This window comes from Dinoponera quadriceps, unplaced genomic scaffold (assembly GCF_001313825.1).
Source record: "Dinoponera quadriceps isolate SergipeBrazil2010 unplaced genomic scaffold, ASM131382v1 scaffold1070, whole genome shotgun sequence".
Classification (NCBI taxonomy): domain Eukaryota; kingdom Metazoa; phylum Arthropoda; class Insecta; order Hymenoptera; family Formicidae; genus Dinoponera; species Dinoponera quadriceps.
Genome location: NW_014555341.1, coordinates 544855 through 560424, shown reverse-complemented (window position 1 = coordinate 560424; position 15570 = coordinate 544855). Strand labels below are relative to the sequence as shown.

Here is a 15570-nt window from a genome sequence, read left to right as displayed (position 1 = left end):
ACACGCGACGCGTATGACGGCATCGCTTCTCGTTACGAAAGGTAGAAAGACCAGGCCGACACGTCGAATGCTGCACCCAGCGGCGACTCACGTGTCTGTGAGAGTGAGGAGCCGTGCGACTGCACGCTCGCGGTGTGTGCGTCGCTCATCAATTCAATTTGGTCACTTCAATACGAAGGATCGGCTCGTGCGGCCGCTCCGGCGTCGTACGTGTACGTACTGCGTGCGGGAACCAGTTGGTGATGTAATGCACGTTTATAGACGCGCGTTCTTGACACCCAACATGGCAGACGCTGCCCACACCGGCGGCAAGCTAGGCGTTCCGCGGCTTGGATCTTACTTCGAACTTTCCCCGAGTGATCTCTTAATTTGAATAACATGTATTTCTTCAGCTCGTCGGCCTCGTCGTCTTCGTCGTCGTCGTCGTCCATCGTAACGACGCGCCTTTGCTTCAACGAGGTTCGCTTTGGCTCGTTTGTTTCAGCTTTGACGCGCGTTTGCGATTGAAGTGTGGTTATATGCGCGAAGGAAGGATCGGTTCGTCGGGATCTAACGGGGGAATTAGTGTCGCAATGTTATGACGGTGTCCCCAGTATTTCCACGCGACGTTGTTTGACTTCTCTATTAGGAGAGAGAGATATTAGTTGATAGAGAACACACCTGTCTCACGCTACATTCTGTGACGATTATATCTCGGCCGTTTCAGGTTCATCGAATAAGTCAGTTAATTAGTGAAAGCCCCGAACCCAAGAGATCGACTGTACATCATATCCCGATCTCATGTGAAAGCCCGACGGAGAAGAGGCAGGTGACCGCCTTGCACACTCCGGTACCAGCCCCGCCCGCCGATGACATGAAGCCCCAGAATATATCCTTTATCGGTAATTATATAGTTTGAAAGAAAAAAACGCTTCTTTCAATTTTTTCCACGGAGGAAACCGGAAGAAATGGAAACATTTTTCCCCATTTTTCTCATTCGCTCGCGGAAAGAAACTGAAAAAAAAGCCGCGGAAAATTTAAGGGAGAAAATTTTGTTCCCTTTAAAACTATATAAGCAAATTATACATCAAGCTGCGAGATATTTTTCGCTTTGTTCTTACAATATATATATTACATAGTTATCGCCTTACCCTGTATAAAATGAGGGAATTAACGTGCTCGAAGAAATTAAATTTCATGCAAGAAGTCGTTTCCTCCTCACTCCGCGTGTATATCAGTCCGAGAGGAAATCTTTGGGGAATTTTCATATTTTCTCACAAACTTTTCTACATTTATTCTATATTTATTCTTCTATATTTTTTATTATATATATTCCATACTTATTCTTTTCTATATTTTGAAGGCAACGACGACGATATCGCGCAAGGCATTCGCGGCTTGAACATTACGTCGGGCAGTCGTACGTATAGAATACCATCGCCGACCAGACCCACAATATCGCAGAACTCCTTCCAACCTCATCCGTCATTGAGAGAAGCAGCTTCGTCACGTTCGGCGACTCCAGACGTCACACCTCTCGATCCCACGGACGCGGGCGAGAAAGGGTTCTACATATCCTTCGACAATGACACCCCCAAGAAGCCGAAGCCGACCCTCAGAGTGAAGAGATCGTCACCCAAGAAGGTGAGCGACGTAGAATCATCCTATCACGTCGATGTCTTGGTCATATGAAAAATTCTCTAAAAGTTTAAAGTATCTACAAGATATCGAGAAAATAAGTTTCTTTACCATAAAAAAGTTTCCCCAAGTCTATTAACTCTCCTCGAAGACGCGCGTTGGGATCTCCCATCTTGGACGTGCGTCGGGAATACTTCGACGCTCTAGTTATCAATTGTCTATTTATAGTCTATCACGTCGAAGCACGATCTTAGTCCGTATGAAATATGACGATTGAAATGTATATTGTTATCATTCACGTTACGTATTAAACGGTAAACACTCGCGTCCGCGAAGGATTAATATTCAATGTGGCGCAAACGTGTCGGGCTGCGTATTATACTATGTTTCTGACGACGAACTGGTGTTCTTTCAGGACCGGAGCGTGTCGTCGTATATCGAGCACGAAGACTTCACAGTGCGGTCGGAATCGCCTCCCGCCAGCGCAGTCGAGAGGCAGAAACAGTTGGAGGCTCAACGGGAGCTGGAGCGGGAACGAATGCGGCAAGCCGAGGAGAGAGAACACCAGAGGCAAGAGATGAGAGACAGGGAGCTCAAGCGGGAGATGGAGAGGAAACGGCAGAGGGAGAAACAGCGAGACGGCAGTGCGGAAGGCCGACACTCCTCCGGGGTTGGTCTGGTCATCGGCAACCAGCTCACGAATCCCGATCCGGTACGTGCTATAATAAATATTACTATTAATATTTATTATTACTATTATTATTATTATTATTATTCTATTAGCAGTAGTACAGTGTATTAGTATTATTATATTATTACATTAGTATCGGTATTATTACTGATATTATTAATATGAATAATATTATATATTATTTATATAAGAGTAATAATTCGAGTTATAGTAATGATAATATTATTATTATTATTATCACTTATTAATATTACTAGTTACCTCATAATAATATGACAGTTCAATCTTGTTCCCTTTATTCTCTTATTTCTTTCATTCTAATTTAGATTATTTTAAACCGTATTGTATCAAAGGGAATGATTCCCGTAAATAAATAATTTACATCGTTGCATAGTATATTATGTAAATTCTTCGTGCGCGAACCGTTCTAATCGAGCGTCTTCCGTAGAATTCCATGGACGAGATGGAGAAGAAGAAAGAGAGGATAATGCTGCTGTCGCTGCAGAGAAGACAGAGGCAAGAGGAGATGAAGGAACGAAAGGAAGCCGAGGCCCAAGCGCGCCGGGAACAGGAGAAGCTGAAGGCGGAGGAAAGAGCGCGCAAGAAAGAGGAAGAACGACAGAGAAGAGCCGCTATCTTGGAGCATCATAAGGTGAAGAAGGCGATAGAGGAAGCGGAGAGAGAAGTAAGTGCGTTTTGAAAGGAACGAGAGATCTCGCACGGGAACGAGTAAAATATATTTTCTAGCGGTTCGTCGATACATAGACGAGTTTACTGTGTGTGTATCTGAGCCGTTTTCACTCTCGAGTTAATACTGCAATTCTGTTTGCAGGGTAAGGTAATTGATAAGGAGCTCCTGAATGCAATAAATCCAGCGAAATTACGTAACAAGACTGCAACCGCTCGACCACGACCGAAAACGATTCACGGCGACGCTGGCGCGGTGTTGGATTCCGGGGCGCTCACACCTAGTCGCGGGAAGAAGGGTTCTTCTTCCAACCTAAGTACAGGTTAGTCCGCAGTAGTAAATTATACTCCCGCAGCAAGCGAATAACCTGTTGCGACGATCGATGCTTCTCGGGGATTAGAAGACACGTAGATAGGAGTCGTAGAAATAGACTCGAGCGTTCGTTAGCGGCAATGTCATCATCGTCGAAAGTAGCGGCGGAATAGAATAGAGAAGAAGATACATATCTCTTCAGTTCGTAGATTCTCGGTCGTTGACTCGTTAATCCCCGGAAACATAGATCGCTGTTGTTGTGACACAGGTGCATTCCCCTCCCCGTTGTAATAATCTAATAGCAACAGTTTCCTCGATGTTGTACTTGTGGTTTTGCATTTATTCTCTGCATGACGAAGATTTTACGATCAGAACCGTCTCTTCCCTCCTCCTCTTTCTCTCTCTTTCTCTCTCTCTCTCTCTCTCTCTCTCTCTCTCTCTCTCGTAATCTCTCAGTGACATCACGCTATATTGCTGTGCATTGATTATTTTTGTTACCTTTTTTTTTCCGTTTTAATTGGTTTTACTTTTTTCGTTGACGAGTCCTCATCACCCAAACCACATGTTCACGAGCTCCAGATTTTCTCGTCTGTGTTAGTTTTACCGCTGATTTATCGAGAACGCGTCGATGTCACGTAAAAGACCGCCTACTAAAGTACGCGCGCACGTCCCGATCGCGACCGATAGTGTCAGAGTCGCGCCGAGGGGAAACTAGAATAGCACAGAAAATCTCGAGCCGATTGTTTTGCACTAACACACTTACTGTAGCGTCGCTGACCTCTCCGACGATGAGGCGAGACTACTACCGAGGCTCGCAGGATAGTCTCACTGCTGCCCATCTCGATGACCGGCGTTCCGGCCCTCTTTATCGGGGCGGCAGTCTCAGGGGTACGCACCACACACACTCTCTCTCTTTCTCTCTCACACTGCATTTATATCCGATACAATACACACCCGCTGTAATTTTCCTTTTTCTTTCTTTTTTTTTTCTCCAAAAATTCCGCGTGCAGAAATGATTCCGCAACAGTTGAACTCGGATCCGATCGAGATCTTTGCTTGAGGAAAAACGAAGAAATGACAATGCACTTTGCGAATATATAGACAGGAAAATAAACGTTGTGATCGTAGAGAAAAGATCGTTTGGCAAAGTCGATATCGGTTGATATGATTATTATTATTCAAGTTAAACGAGCATTGAATTTCGTGATTTTTCCAATTTGAAGAAAGAAGAGTCTTCTCGCAGATAGATTTTACTTTAAAGATCGTACATCTGGTCAGTGAAATGAGACGTCTATACAGAATGTTACATGACATGCCGTATAAACTTAAGGAGTATATTTCTGGTGTAAATTGAAATAGGAAATATCTTGTAGACAAATATCTTCTAATTCAAAACCGTTGCCCATTTAGAACTGATTAAGGTTTACAAATAATAATATTTTTTTTAGAATTCTTTTCATTAAAAGTGGAGAATAAGAAAGAAAACAAAGATTAAAGAAGGAATCGAAAAAAAAAGGAAACGTGTAATGACGCATGTGCGGAATATTCTCCGGACAAACATGCACGGTGAATCAACCTTTACACGCTTAAACCGATCCTTCAGTCTTGGTAATATTATTATAAATTCTAATTTTGTTAAAACCTTTACCTAAATGCTAAATTAATTAATAAACAATTTTTCGATTCCACTTATCATATCATATTGCGAAAAATATTGCTACTAGCTAGGAGTCTGATCTGGATCTCCCGGCTATTCGAGCGAGGCGCTGTATCAATTCGCTCAGCGTGTAATACGAGTTTTTAGACACCGATTGCTGCAAGGAATCGAGGTCTCTCAGCAATCAGTGTCTATAAACTCGTATTACACGCTGAACATTTTTATTTTCCCATGATAATATTAATATTGACAATATTAATTAAATGGCATTATAACATATATCCTTGCTTTGGTCTCTCTCTCCTTCTCTCTCTCTCTCTCTCTCTCTCTCTCTCTCTCTCTCTCTCTGTTCTTTCTGTACCATTTTCGGGACGGCCTTATTTAATAAAGATTAGAGGTTGTGAAACCTTTATGATGATATAAAAGGAAAGTGTTTTCTTTTTAATATTCGAATTGAATTAATACAGCATATTAATATCGTTTGTGAATAAATAAAAAGCAATCATGATGTTCGTGCGACTATTCAATCCATTTTAGATCGCACCGTATATCAATTGTGTATTAATGCCGAAGAACATTAATTTGAATAATTTCTGTAATCCTTACGTTTCCTCCTTTATTTTCCCCTATTTTTAACAAAAAAAAAAAGGTATACAAAATATTTTATAAAAGAATGTTCCAGAAAATTGCGCTATTATTTATAAATTCATAAACAATTGTAGATGGATAACTGTTTCGAATTGGATTCGTGTTCATGGAACATATTCAACTTTAATTTACATCAGGAACACGCTCTTTAAGTTTGTACAATATGTCATATAACATTCTGTATTTGCAACACGTTTTTCTCTCTCTATCTTACAATTTATTTCGAAAAGTTCACTGCACATCTTTTTACATTTTTCAATTTGGCATGCCGTGTATCTCGATGTTTACCGATGTTAGCGAGCGCATTTTACTCGATCTAGTTATATATATATATATATATTTATATTTATATGTAGAGTATAAGAATGTCTGGAGTGAATTGTAACCGATTGTAATTGAGGCACCGTATTTTAGTATCTTCCGTAGATTCTCCCGACGACGGTAGGGGCTCCTCGCCATGTCGCAGCGTGAACCAGCTCGGTCGACGCGGCTCCTACAAGACTTCGAGAGGTGGGTGTTCGATGTTGCGCAGAATTAGACGCGGCATGCCGCATTTACGCTGTACACTGTATGAACGACTGTTCGTTTCTTAAACGTGTTTGGCTTGACGAAAGTAGACTCGTTGCAGGATGTATCACACTGGTATGGGCAGAGCCTAATCTCTCTATCCGAGTATTACGATGTTGTTTGAAACATGTTGTTTGATTAGCCTTTATAAATTATTCCTCCCCTAGTCGGGCGGCTGAGCGAGGTCATGACACTTTGCGAGGGTATGACTGTGTTCTTCTTTTCGGTTTTTCTCTCCTTTTTTTACGTATTTTTTTCTCGATTTTTTTTTAAATTTAAGTAGCGCCTCGTAGTTGGACGTCTTTCGGTTTGGAACGCAACGTTATTCTGCACCAAAAACTGCACCGGCCACTTCAGTTCTCGATGTACCTTCTCCCCCTTCTCCCCCTCGGATTTGGCTCGTAGTTAGACACCCCGTCGGTGTTCCAGTTTCCCCCTTCTTTCCCTGAGCCTTCTCCCTCGCCCTCATACTCGCCCTTCTCCTTGGTCCCTTCCTCTCCTTCTCGATGATGCGTACGATTGAAGCATCTCCTCACCCTAACTTTACTTAATCACCTTTCGTATGGCGTTATGAGTGTAACGAGGCATACGTTGCGTTATTGCAGATGCGCAGGAGTCTCAGCAACAGGTTAGAGGCAGGCCTAAATACCAGACTTACCAAAACTTTAAGGGGAGAAAGTCTAATTCCCTGATGAATTTGTGCGGTAAGAAGCACCACAGTGACTTGGAAATTACGTTCGATCCTTTCCCCCCTTTTCTCTCGTGCAACAGTCTCGATATTACATACATATATATGTGTCCCGTTGTACATACATGATATCTGAATATCGTACATCTCTGTGTATATTATCACCGTCCCGATTTTCGTAGGCAGTATAGCATACGTACACGCGCACTCACACGCACACATATACGTAGTGGCATGGTGGCAGGCTGGAAAGCGCACACAGGTGGCAGCGGTACTTATATATATATATATACATATTTTTTCATAAATGTATATGTGTATATCTAGAGGAGAAATCATCCATACGCATATCGATCACATGCATTTTTCTTTTTTTGTATACATTAGCAAAGTTCCACCGACGTGGCTTCTCGCTCTCTCTACCCCTGTCCCTCCACCACGGAGGGGGCAGCGTCTTGATTTTTTTTTCTGTGTCTCTCTGTGGAGCTTTTACATTTCCCGGGGCGCGAGCAATGTGCCGGTCACGTGCATACTTATGATTTGCGAACGATGGCTTCCTTTCCGTTCTTCCCAACCACCCCCTGGCTGTCGTCGAGGCGGAACTTTGTATTATTCTCTCAGTTTTCCTTAGGATCTCACTCATTTTGCGCTGCTGCTGCTGCTGCTGCTCGTAGAGAAGGCTCGGTTGAGGCTTGTTTTGGGCTTGTTGTACAGCACTGGTTGTGGGATGTCAAGGTGTTTTTATCGTCGGTCGCTGTTTCTTTCAAATTTATACCGTTCTCTCTCTCTCTCTCTCTCTCTCTATCTCTATCTCTCTCTCTTTTTCAGTGGCTATTGTGGTATTTTACCCCATCTTTCAAGTTTAACCCTCCCATGTTAATGGATGGTGATCTCTAGGTGTCCTATATCTTACCGTTACCGATCTCCCCCGTCCTCTCTATCTCTCTTTCTCTCATCTTGGATACCCATGTGATCCCGCTCTGTCCTCTGCGCTCATTGTTTCTCTTTGCAGGTATACCGTGGCACGGCGAGTATAGCAAATTCAGCGTGAAAAAGAAAGAAAACACGCACACATTCGGAGGAAAAATATCTAAGAATTGAAAATATCTTTTCGGCCGGTACAATACCTAAACACATAATACATTTATTTAATCTATCACATCTACTTAAAACTAAATTCTTTTATTTAAATAGAATAAAAAATTGCCATTATGCGAAGCTACAGATTTAAGAAAATGTATATTTTCTCACTTGAAAAATGTTTCTCATTATAAAAATATGTATATTTGTATAAGTAATACGTATACATAAATACACATGCGCGTGTTACTACATATATATTAATATAAAATATACAGGGTGTGTTGAAGTTCCCAGGAAAATGTAGATGTCACATAGGTTTCAGGATATTTTATTGAAACTTGGTAAACTCAGGTGTAAGCTTATAACACAATGATGAACAAAAAAAATCTTCTACCATTTTACAAACAACATGCAAAATTTCGAGTTACTAATTATTGAAAATGGCCATTTATAGGGGCTTGTTTAATTAATAACTCAAAAATTTGCATGTTATTTGCAAAATGATGCAGGACTTTTTTTGTTCAGAATAATTTACAAGTATATGACAGCTATTATATTTAGCGACAGATTCAAGGTTCGAAGTTCAAAGCTCAATATACCGATGTTGCTTACAAAATAATATAGGACCTTTTTGTTCATTTCAATCCGTTCTACGTGCTCATGAAATTTGTCCACCGGGTTCTGGGACACCCTGTATATATAAATATATTGGTATAAGTAAATATGTTTTCAGTACTTGCCGAATAAAAATATTTTTCTTCTTAAGTTATTTTTTCTCTCAGTGTAGCCTAGACGAAGTGTCCGTGCACTCCGGACTCCGTGCTGACCCCTCGTGCGTCTCGGTGTGACGATGAACTTGCTATATGTCCGTCGTACCCCCGATGTCAGCGACGACAAGCGAACGTCTCGTTATCGTCGTAGCAAGATCGTCTATTTAGCCGCAGAGTTCGCGAAATGAACAATTAGAAGAAATAGCGAGTCGTCGCATTAGTGTCAAACTGAAGATTCCATCGGGAGCTAGATTAGAAAGAACTGTCATTGTCAACGCGATTAGAATCATCTTAGCTCAGTCAGCAGCTCGACAAGCTGATAGATGCGAACTTTGTTGACCCCCATTATCAATAAAACATGTTTGATTGTCGTTGAGTAATCCGCCAAAGAGAGCGGTCTTTCGGCACAAATCACAACGACGGACGTTCGCGATCTCCTTCGTGGCACACCTGTAACACGTGACTAATTCTTCTCGTTTTCTCGAACGTGATGGCTAACTGTTAACGGACAAACCCGGAAGGTCTCTCTCTCTCTGTATTCTGATTTGTCTTGGGCTTGGGCTGGCGAAAGAGGCGAAAGGAACAAGGGAAAACGGGGTGTGGAAATTCGGGCGGGAGCGGAGCCTCGTGAGCGTTTTCGCGCACGTTCCTCTCCGATCGGTTTTTATCGGCGTATGTGTACGAAGCGTACGTTCGCACTGCGCGAGTAATGATCAAGACTGTATGGTGTGTCGGCATACAGATTCGGACAGCGGCCTGGGCAGATCGACGCCGCCGAGACGAGCCGCCAGTCCGGGCATAGGCAGCATGAGGCACCTGACGTCACCCTCGGGACCTGGCTCGCTACCACCAGCCTTGATGACGTCCAAGAAGAGGGTGTACGACGACGGCAGCAGCGACATCAGCAGCACGCCCAGCTCGATGATGGATTACAACGGTGAGTGAGACTGCCATTAGTTGGTTCCTGTAAATTAATATTCTTAGGTATCTTTTCGAGTTCTTATCGGCACATGTTAATAAGAAAAGTACAGCAGACTCCATTAATATTACTCCATCCCTTAGACATAGTGACAACGAAAATTTACAATCAGGAGCATTATTTGTGCATTACGACTGTTGATAATTTGACGAATTCGTGTAACGATTCTTCAACAAGCAGCATTCGTGATGCATTAATATTCTAAAATAACGCGCCTAATTGGAAATTTTCTTCAATGTTACTAAAAACACACCTAGGGGATGGGACAACGTTAATGGAGTCTGCTGCATAGGATGAGGCAATAACTATTACCACCTTGGATATCTTCGAAAAATAAAAATATTTTATTAAAGACTAAGGGTGGAGATGAAAATAGCTTACATTTGCAGATATTCGAAGCGATGACCATCAATGCGATATTCCTGTTAGATAAATTTGTCTCCCACTCTCAACACGAACATATTCAAAGTGGTGATAGTTATTGTCTTATCCTAGACATGTTATATAATGTTATATAATTTGTTACAATTTGTGATATATGCCAAATACTGGATGATGTATAAATTGAGACGCGTCAATATTGTAGCACTAGCAATTGGTGGACTTTCATTGGTAGGCAATGTGTAAAGTAGCGAACGTATCGAAAAAGGGTTCCAGAGAACCCGTTCAGTCTTGATGTTGAAGTCAAGAGTAGCCTCGGAGTCGAAGGGAGAGCTTGAACTGATCGAATGTTTGTTTTGCAGGCCCGCGACTGTATAAACTGCCGATAGCGAAGTCGAATCGCAACATTATGCTGAACGCCGTGGAGTACTGCGTCTTCCCCGGAACGGTAAACAAGGAGGCCAAGTCGAGAGTTTTGGAAGAGATCGGGAGGTCCGAGAGCAAGCACTTTCTCATCTTGTTTCGGGACGCCGGCTGCCAATTCCGCGCTCTCTATTCCTACTGTCCCGAGAGGGAGGAAGTAGCCAAGTTGTACGGTACTGGGCCCAAGCAAGTCATTGATAATATGTTTGACAAGTTTTTCAAGTAAGTGCTAATTCTCGGGATAGCGCCTCCTCATGGTCGACTTTCTCGAGTTTCACATTAATTCTGCATTCACGTACTTTTAATCTTTTCAGGGGTAAATTTGTTAAAAGCGGAGACGAAAATAATTTAATTTCAAAGTGACATTATGATATCTGTCCAAGTATCAATCGAATCATGTGACGAGGTTTCTTTTTTCCAATGGAATTTTTTAGTGAATGTTTATTCACAGTAAAGCTCGTTTATGTTTTTGTCGGCGATATTCGAATTAAAAAAGGAAAATTTAATGAAATAAAAAAAATAAGAAAAATTAAGTAAGAAATGAAAGGGAACATATCTGAATGTAACGTGAGAAAGAAATGATAAATTACCGCGTTCAGCAGAACGTTTAATTCCTTCAGAGATAGAAGAATAATCCAATCTCAATTTATAGAAAATTATCGATAGTTGTAAATTAAATGTTTTGTTGAACGTGACTAATGCATATGTATTGCGTTTCTGTCGTTCTCCGTTTTGCTAACCTTTTCTTTCTCTCTTATTCCAGATACAATTCCAGCGGAAAGTGCTTTTCGCAAGTGCATACGAAGCATCTGACTGTGACCATAGATGCCTTTACGATACACAACAGCCTCTGGCAAGGGAAGAAGGTGAATCTACCGAACAAGAAGGACATACCGCTCGTCATATAGTTTTACAACAAGTGGTTCACACACTTAACATTACCGCTACCGTGCCCTCTGTTGTTCATATAGTTACTATTTTAATACAGGCCCATATTAAATTAATGCGAACGTTGCGTTCTTAGTCAATTTTATAAGGACAATTGATCGGTGCTGACCCCTATGTATGTAGAGAAGAGAGAGAAAGAACTGCATTTCGGCGCATCGGCGCGCGATCCTCATTCTTCTTGTAACGATCGCACACTGGTCTCCGAGGGTTATGATGAAAGCGGGGGATGAGAGAGAGAGACGGACGTTGTTACTAGGGAGGTGGGGAAGGGGGGAGGAGAGAGAGAGAGAGAGAGAGAGAGAGAGAGAGAGAGAGAGANAGAGAGAGAGAGAGAGAGAGAGAGAGAGAGAGAGAGAGAGAGAAGGTTTCGTTTCTTTTCTTACGTTTCCTCCATTTTTTTTTCTTTTTTTTTTTTCCGTTGGTGGTCGTCAGCATCAATCACTGTGTCATAAAGATTGCCGGTATCTGTAACCGTAGGAATGGTTTGTCGTCAATATCTCCAATACGCCCTTCCCTCATTTTTGCGGACTAACTCGACATGTAACCGCCTTGTAATCATATAAAACGCGAGTGTGGCCGTTGCGACTGGGATGCGCGCGTGAGTTGATTTTTCCTAAGTTCATTTTTGCGAGAGAAGAAGATAGACTATGTGCATGCGTGCGTGCGTGTGTGAGTGTGTGTGTGTGTGTGTGTGTGTGTGTGTGTGTGTGTGTGTGTGTGTGTGTGTGAGAGAGAGAGAGAGAGAGAATGGCAGATGAATGAATATTCTCAATATGAGTGTTGAATGTGCGTTCATATATGCATAATGCGATCCGCACAGATCTTTTTCCATCCTTTAGTAGGCTAGATATCTAAATTATTAACGATTATTCTAGAACGATTGAGAATTTTTTAAAGAGCATAACGTAACACGTGAGTGGTGAGGGATCGTTAATTTTTTTTCTTTTTTAGATGTGTCCCGCGCGCTAGTCGCCAGCCTCCAAGTCTGTTTTTTTATTTGTCCTCTAAAGCGTGCCGCCGAAGAAAAGGGAAATCGTTTCTTTCTTTTATACCTTCTCTTTTTTTTTATCGGGGAACCTTGTCTCTTTTGATACTCACTTGTTACATTTTACTGATTGAGCTACGCGTCGGTAAAGTGTATTCGCCTAGAACGGTATCGAATTGATGATTTCTCACGTGACAGCGCGCCCCTCTTCGCGAGAGGGAGAGGGAGTATCTTCGCGCGACGGGGTGGCGACGGATGCGAGCGAAAACTCATTTCTTTGTAAATAAATAGGTTTGTTGCATGACTGTAGCGAAGCGAGATGTCAGGAACCTTACGCAGCCTTACGGTCGATACGTTTTCTCGCGAGTGCCGCTCGTCCGACTCCGCGACGTTCTCTTCGAACGGCCAAGCGCCAGGAGACACGCGTGCGTTAGTCTACACCGAGAAAAGGAAGGAAGGAAGAAAGAAAGAAATAAATAAATAATACGCAGGTGTCTTACCGAGAACGATGTATTTTTTGTCGGCAGATTATATAGTTATCATTATATCGTGTATAGAAAATGAATGTTAAGTATCGTTGCCTCGCGGATAAAAAAATGTGAGAGTGAGTAAGAGAGAGAGAGAGAGAGAGAGAGAAAGAAAGAAAGGCCGAAGCGGCGTCGAGAAGAAGTAGAAGCGAGGGGAGTCCGACGCTCTTCCCGATCACGCTTTCCAAATCGTGCTCTCTCGAGTCTTGTAAGAGGAAGGTGGAAGATGGGCGGCGTTAAGATCACAAGTTTTACCGACGGAATGCTTCCTGCAACTGCGTTTCATCGAATAAAGCCCCTGCTGCAACTGCGACGAATCGTCACCGATCTTCTTCATTTCGAAACCATATTCCGCTTTCCTCAAATGTCGCGAGGCGAACGTCTGTCAGTATAGCCGGCGTCACACGTTCTGTGCCGTTCCCCAAATAGAAAATTACACGATTTTCAGTCTTGCACACGTCCACATAAGGGTCGGAACCGTTATAATTAGAATCATTATAATCTTATCATTGTAATTAGAATTATGCGATTTTCAACCTTATGGTTTATGATATAAGGCTAAGAATCGTGCAATTTTCCACCTGGGCGATGATACGGCATAACTGACCACGTTTACGTGACAATTTGATACTGTCTGATTGGTAACCTGTAATCTAACGTTTGCGTGAGAAATTGAGCGAAAAACCGACGCGAACATTGCAACTACTGGTGTTACATATCGTACGATGTAGATTATACAACGATATGTACTGCGATTATTTATACATGTAATCGATAGTCACACCAGCGGGAACTATTAGAGTCTATGCTGTATTCACGTGAACGTGGATTATACGAAAATTACTGATGCCCGTTTCGTCATGGTTTAAATTTAATCAAGGGAGAATTAACCAATTAACCGAACTGATCGATGCGATTGGTCAATTCCGTCGAGTTAATTGTCGATTACATTTAAGCCATGATGGTAGAAACGGGCATATAAATTAGTCTTGAATTGCCACGTGATCCGTGACGCCGACTGTACGACAAACGCTCCTGATACGAGCTGGTGTGTCGCGTTCCGAGGCGCGACGCTCTCGCCTTCGAACTGCTCCGCGATTTCTCTCCATAAAATTCGCCGGTCCGAACGGAGCGCGCGGCGATCTTTGTATGCATGTAAGTGAGTGAGTGTGTGTGTTTGTGTGTGTGGATATAACTTACCGGGAGGAGGAAAAGGAACCGCTTAATTTTTCTTGTGCCATAAATCTCGCGTCCGTCTGTCGCGCGCGGTACTGGCATCGGCTTCCTGTTTCGCTGAAGCGGGTCCTGCGGATCCCGCGACTCGGAACGCGATACTNGGGGGTAGATTTTCGAGATAGACATTTTGTACGATGTCGGCGGTCTGTATCCTTCGTACGATGATTTTCTTGCCGGTCTCTCGAGGGTGTCTTTCGCGGTTCGCACTCGCAGGATCGTTTTCTCCGGTCACTTTTTGTACGACAAATCTTCGACTCGGCACAGAGGACGGGCTTGGAACAAACGTGCACGCAGGAACGATTATTAACGACAACACTTCTTACGATACAACATATCGAGCTCCAATTATTTTCTCTCCGGCACGGTTGCTCGCGGAAGCGCGCGCATATGTGTGTTTTTCGACGCGCTCGGGATGTCGGTCGGCTTCGCTTTATCGTGTCCCGTTAATACATTTTGCTGTTTAACGTCACGTGTAACCGAGGAACTTGAGAGATTTAAACTCCGTCGATTGTTGTGTAGTAATTCAGAGAAAGAGTGTGTGTATGTGTGTGTGTGTGTGTGTGTGAGAGAGAGTATGCGTGTGGGAAAGAGAAAAAGAGGAAGGGGTGAGGAAGAAAGGTAGTAAAAAGGGGGCTCATTGCTCCGCATTCCCGTTTATTGTAAATCTCTATCCAAGATAGATAATCTATTCGCGAAGTAGTAGACTCCGGGATACGGTCCGACAGTCCTGACAATATCGAACGCGAGAGATACGCGCCATNGGGGGGGGGGGAGGGTAAAAAGAAGGGAAAATGCGATTCTCGCGCGCGCAGAATGTAAGTCGCGGTAAGTCCACACAACGGTGACAACGTTTTGAGGAGAGAATGAGAGAAAGAGAGAGAGAGAGAGAGATATATGATTGCGGTTTAAAATATATATAGTCACTAATTTTAAGAGCCAGCGAGAATTATGGCTTATGGAGATGGGATTGATTACGAAAAATTACGAGAGTAAGAGATCTTGATGGTGGTCGCTTACGTGCTTGATATTTATATTTTTTGAAAGATAGATATTATTAGTGAGCTGTGTGGGTGGAGAAAGAAAGAAAAAAAGACGTGGCTCGGGACATGCGCGATTGTGATCGACGTGTAAAGGGGGTGAAACCGGAGGTGATATAAAAGGGAAGGGTGACACGGGAAACTGAGAGACACAATTGAAGAATTGCGGCACGACATAATTCGTGTACATCGCAATTATAAATCGCGCTTACTAATAATAATATTAATAATAATAATAAATAAATAATAAACGATTATCGTTACGTAATGATTGCCGATTTTTATTGTCGCGGAAGTTTCAATGTTAAGGCATCAGTTCTCGAACTCTATCCG

At 42.6% G+C, this 15570-nt stretch overlaps 1 protein-coding gene across 9 annotated transcripts in view; it reads left to right on the top strand.

Moving 5' to 3' along the window:
* The window catches only part of LOC106743906 (patronin), a 71110-nt gene extending 59358 nt beyond the window's left edge, over positions 1 to 11752 (top strand). For 5 of the 9 annotated variants that reach the window (XM_014618207.1, XM_014618209.1, XM_014618203.1 and 2 more), the window contains 11 exons: positions 707 to 881; positions 1343 to 1623; positions 2033 to 2329; positions 2757 to 2993; positions 3141 to 3318; positions 4077 to 4196; positions 6028 to 6123; positions 6786 to 6884; positions 9464 to 9658; positions 10444 to 10726; positions 11268 to 11752. In XM_014618207.1, coding sequence (XP_014473693.1) covers positions 707 to 881; positions 1343 to 1623; positions 2033 to 2329; positions 2757 to 2993; positions 3141 to 3318; positions 4077 to 4196; positions 6028 to 6123; positions 6786 to 6884; positions 9464 to 9658; positions 10444 to 10726; positions 11268 to 11412 — 2106 coding nt within the window. In that variant the 3' untranslated portion in view covers positions 11413 to 11752. Of the gene's footprint in view, positions 1 to 706; positions 882 to 1342; positions 1624 to 2032; positions 2330 to 2756; positions 2994 to 3140; positions 3319 to 4076; positions 4197 to 6027; positions 6124 to 6785; positions 6885 to 7880; positions 8079 to 9463; positions 9659 to 10443; positions 10727 to 11267 lie in introns of those variants that run through there. The other 4 variants (XM_014618208.1, XM_014618206.1, XM_014618212.1 and 1 more) reach the window with 4 other exon arrangements.
* The last annotated feature ends 3818 nt before the right edge of the window (positions 11753 to 15570 follow it).